Source organism: Nicotiana attenuata, unplaced genomic scaffold, assembly GCF_001879085.1.
Source record: "Nicotiana attenuata strain UT unplaced genomic scaffold, NIATTr2, whole genome shotgun sequence".
NCBI lineage: Eukaryota > Viridiplantae > Streptophyta > Magnoliopsida > Solanales > Solanaceae > Nicotiana > Nicotiana attenuata.
The window spans coordinates 38,092-41,905 of record NW_017672019.1 but is presented as its reverse complement, the minus strand read 5'-3'; the positions used below and the strand labels follow the sequence as shown (position 1 = coordinate 41,905).

General features: G+C 43.7%; 1 protein-coding gene across 1 annotated transcript; it reads left to right on the top strand.

The window, feature by feature from the left end:
- Nucleotides 1-2,432: 2,432 nt before the first annotated feature.
- Nucleotides 2,433-3,604, top strand: LOC109211366. Its single transcript, XM_019374897.1, has 4 exons — nt 2,433-2,643; nt 2,776-2,921; nt 3,026-3,314; nt 3,507-3,604. The coding sequence occupies exons 1-4, from the start codon at nt 2,433-2,435 to the stop codon at nt 3,602-3,604; spliced, it is 744 nt and encodes a 247-aa protein (XP_019230442.1).
- The last annotated feature ends 210 nt before the right edge of the window (nt 3,605-3,814 follow it).

Genomic DNA, 3,814 nt, shown 5'->3' with positions numbered 1-3,814 from the left:
AATTTAAGCTGGGGAAGGGAGCATGCTTCAGGGGTAACAGATAGACACAAACTATCAGGAATAATGGTACGTACATCTACAGTTTAATTTCTAACAATAATGAAAAGATAAGACAACTTTCATATTCAACTCATCTTGTTACAGGCGTGCAACCCGATCCCATTTCTCAATATCTCGTGGTAGGCGTACCACCCGCTCCCATTTCAATATCACTCGTGGTAGGCGTACCACCCGCTCCCATTTCAGTATCACTTGTGGTAGGCGTACCACCCGCTCCCATTTCAATATCACTCGTGGTAGGCGTACCACCCGCTCCCATTTCAGTATCACTTGTGGTGTAGGCGTACCACCCGCTCCCATTTCAATTTCACTTGTGGTAGGCGTACCACCCGCTCCCATTTCAATATCACTTGTGGTAGGCGTATCACCCGCTCCCATTTTAATTTCATTGTGGTAGGCCTACCACCCGCTCCCATTTCAATATCACTTGTGGTAGGTGTACAACCCGCTCCCTTTACTTTCAACACAATGCACAATACAATCCCGGCAAGGGAACAATCAAATTATTACTCATCCCGGCAAGGGAACAATCAAATTAATACTCTTCCTGGCAAGGGAACTATAACAACAAGTTAAACATCCCGACAAGGGAGAGTCAGCTATAACCAATCCTATTCAACTTCTTCCTGGCACAACTAATACCAATATTTAGTCACAACGTTCATAGGATCAACAAGGGTACACAATTATCAAATTAAGACTCACGGTCATGCTTGACACCGACGCATGGATACTCGTCACCATGCCCATGCGTCGTACTCAACATAAACAAGTAGCAATTATGACTCAACTCCTAATCCCTCAAACTAGGGTTAAACCAAATACTTACCTTGATGCTTTGAACTCAACTCAAGCCTCAACTATAGCTTTACCCCGTGATTCCACCTCCAATCCGACCGCATCTAGTCACAAGTCACTTAATTACTTTAATAAATACTAAATGAATCAATTTGAATGCATAAAAATGAATTTTCCAAAGTTTTTCCCAAAACTTCCAAAATCTCCCCCAGGCCCACGTGGTCAAAACCCGAAGTTCGAACCAAAACCCGGTTACCCATTCCCCCACGAACTCAAATATGTAATTTGTTTTGAAATCGGACCTCAAATTGAGGTCCAAATCCCCAATTTTTGAAAAACCTAGGTTCTACCCAAAACCCCCAATTTCACCCATGAAAATCTTTGATTTTAAGGAGAAAACATGTTAAATGATGTTAATGAATGAAAAACTGAGTAAAAATTGACTTACAAATGGTTTGGGATGAAACTTGTTCTTGAAAAATCGCCTAAGGAGTTGTATTTTGAAAGTGAGGTGAAAAATGGCCTAAAATTCGACTAAGTATGAAAATTGCTGGGCTGCAGATATGGGAATTGCGAACTAGGTTCGCATTTGCGAACCCTCCAGGCTTCGGAAATGCGAAAGGAAATTCGCATTTGCGAACTCTAGAAATTCTGGGCATGTTCGCATTTGCGAACAATTAGTCGCATTTGCGACCTCCAGCCATCTGGGCACACTTTGCAATTGCGAAGGAGGACCTCGCATTTGCGAGCCAAGGCAGGCCTGGGCTGGGTTCGCATTTGCGAACCAGCCTTCGCATTTGCGAACCAGGCTTCGCAATTGCGAAGCCTGCAGGCCTGTTCATACCAGCAGCAATTTCTGAGATTTCTAAGGTCAAAATGCAACTTGACACCTATCCAAAACTCACCCGAGCCCTCGGGGCTCCAAACCAAACATACACACAACCTCAAAAACATCTTACGGACTTATTCGTGCGATCAAATCGCCAAAATAACATCATATACATCGGATCAAGCCTCAAAACTCATGATTTCTTCCAAATTTTCATAAAACATCAATTTTCCATTTTAAGTCCGAAACATGTCAAACGACATCCGTTTTCAACCAAACTTTACAGAAAGCGCTTAAACCATATATAAGACTTGTAGCGGGTGCCGGAACCAAAATACGAGTCCGATTCCATAGTCTTTTAATCAAATTTCATTTTCATTTTCCTTAATCATTTCCAGAAAATAATTTCACACAAAAATTCATTTCTCGGGTTTGGGACCTCGGAATTCGATTTCGGGCATACGCCCAGGTCCCATATTTTCCTACGGACCCTCCGGGCAAATCACGGGTCCGGGTCCGTTTACCCAAAATGTTGACCGAAGTCAAATTTATCCAATTAAATATCAAAATTTAGCATTTTTCTCACAGAATTCATATTCAAGCTTTCCGGCTATGCGCCCGGACTGCGCACGCAAATCGAGGCAACCCCAAATGAGGTTTTCAAGGCCTCGGAAGCAAAAATTCGCAGGTTTGTTGGCGGTTTGGCTTACCACATTAAGGATACGACACAGCTGTAGCGGTAGGAATGACAGCTTTCTCCTCTGTTGTGGGATTCGCCAAGCACTTAGAAAAAGACAGACAACAAAGGAGAGAAGAAAAAGAGCATAACAAGAAAGCCCGGACAACGGGCAGGTTTAAATGTACATCTAGCGGAGGTGGAAAGGGTTCCTCTGATAAGGAGTCATTAACACCCGCTCAGTCCAGTCATCTGTCAGGTGGTGGGTCTTCCTTCAGATGTACCTAGAGTCATGGAAACCAGTCTCGCCAGAATCAGAATTTTAGGACATCATCCTCACATAGCCAGAGTCATGCTGAGCAACATTCACAATAACAAGGTCTTTATGGAACATGTAAGCGGCAACATTCAGGTCAGTGCAAGCTCGGGTTTCATGGTTGCTATCATTGTGGAGACATTGGTCATATAAAGGCCAACTACCCAAAGTTGCGACATAATTTCAGTGGTGGATCAACTCGTCCTTCTAGTTCCTCAGCTACTGCAGTTGCACCACCTCAGGTTTGTGGTTCTCATAATCAACCGGGCATGGGGCAGGCCAAGGTGTAGATCGAGTTACTCAGGGAGGGGGACAACCCCGTTTGTTTGCTACACTTGATCGTCAGAGTTCAGAGGAATCTGCAGAAGTTATTACAGGTATACTTCTAGTCTGCTCACATAATGCTTATGCCATAATTGATCCAGGTTCAACGTTTTCGTATGTGACTCCATTCTTTGCAATTAACCTCGGGCTAGAGCCGGAACAACTTAGTGAGACATTCCTAGTATCTACTCCAGTTGGCGAGTCGGTGAAAGTCACAAGAATCTATAGAGGTTATATAGTTTCAGTCCAAGGTCGCAACGCCGAGGCCGATCACATAGAGTTAGAAATGGTGGATTTCGACGTGATCATGGGTATGGATTGGTTGTCTTCCTGCTATGACATGTTAGATTGTCGTGCCAAGATAGTCAAGTTCCAATTTCCAAATAAAGTAGTATAAGAGTGGAAGGGTAATTCAGCATCACTTGTAGGTAAGTTTATTTCTTACCTTAAGGCACAACGAATGATCGGTAAGGGGTGTCTCGCTTATTTGGCTCACATTCCAGAATCAGAACCACCAGCTCTTCAGTCTGTGCTAGTTGTTAGAGAATTCTTAGAAGTTTTCCCAGATGACCTTCCGGACTTCCTACTGAAGGAATCATAGACTTTGGCATTGATCTCATGCCAGGCACTCGGCCCATATCTATACCTCCTTATAGGATGGCTCCAGCAGAACTTAATGAGTTACGAGAACAGTTAAAAGACTTTCTTGACAAGGGCTTCATCAGGCCGAGTATTTCACCGTGGGGTGCCCCGGTCCTGTTTGTCAAGAAGAAAGATGGGTCTCTCAGAATGTGTGTCGACTATTGGCAGT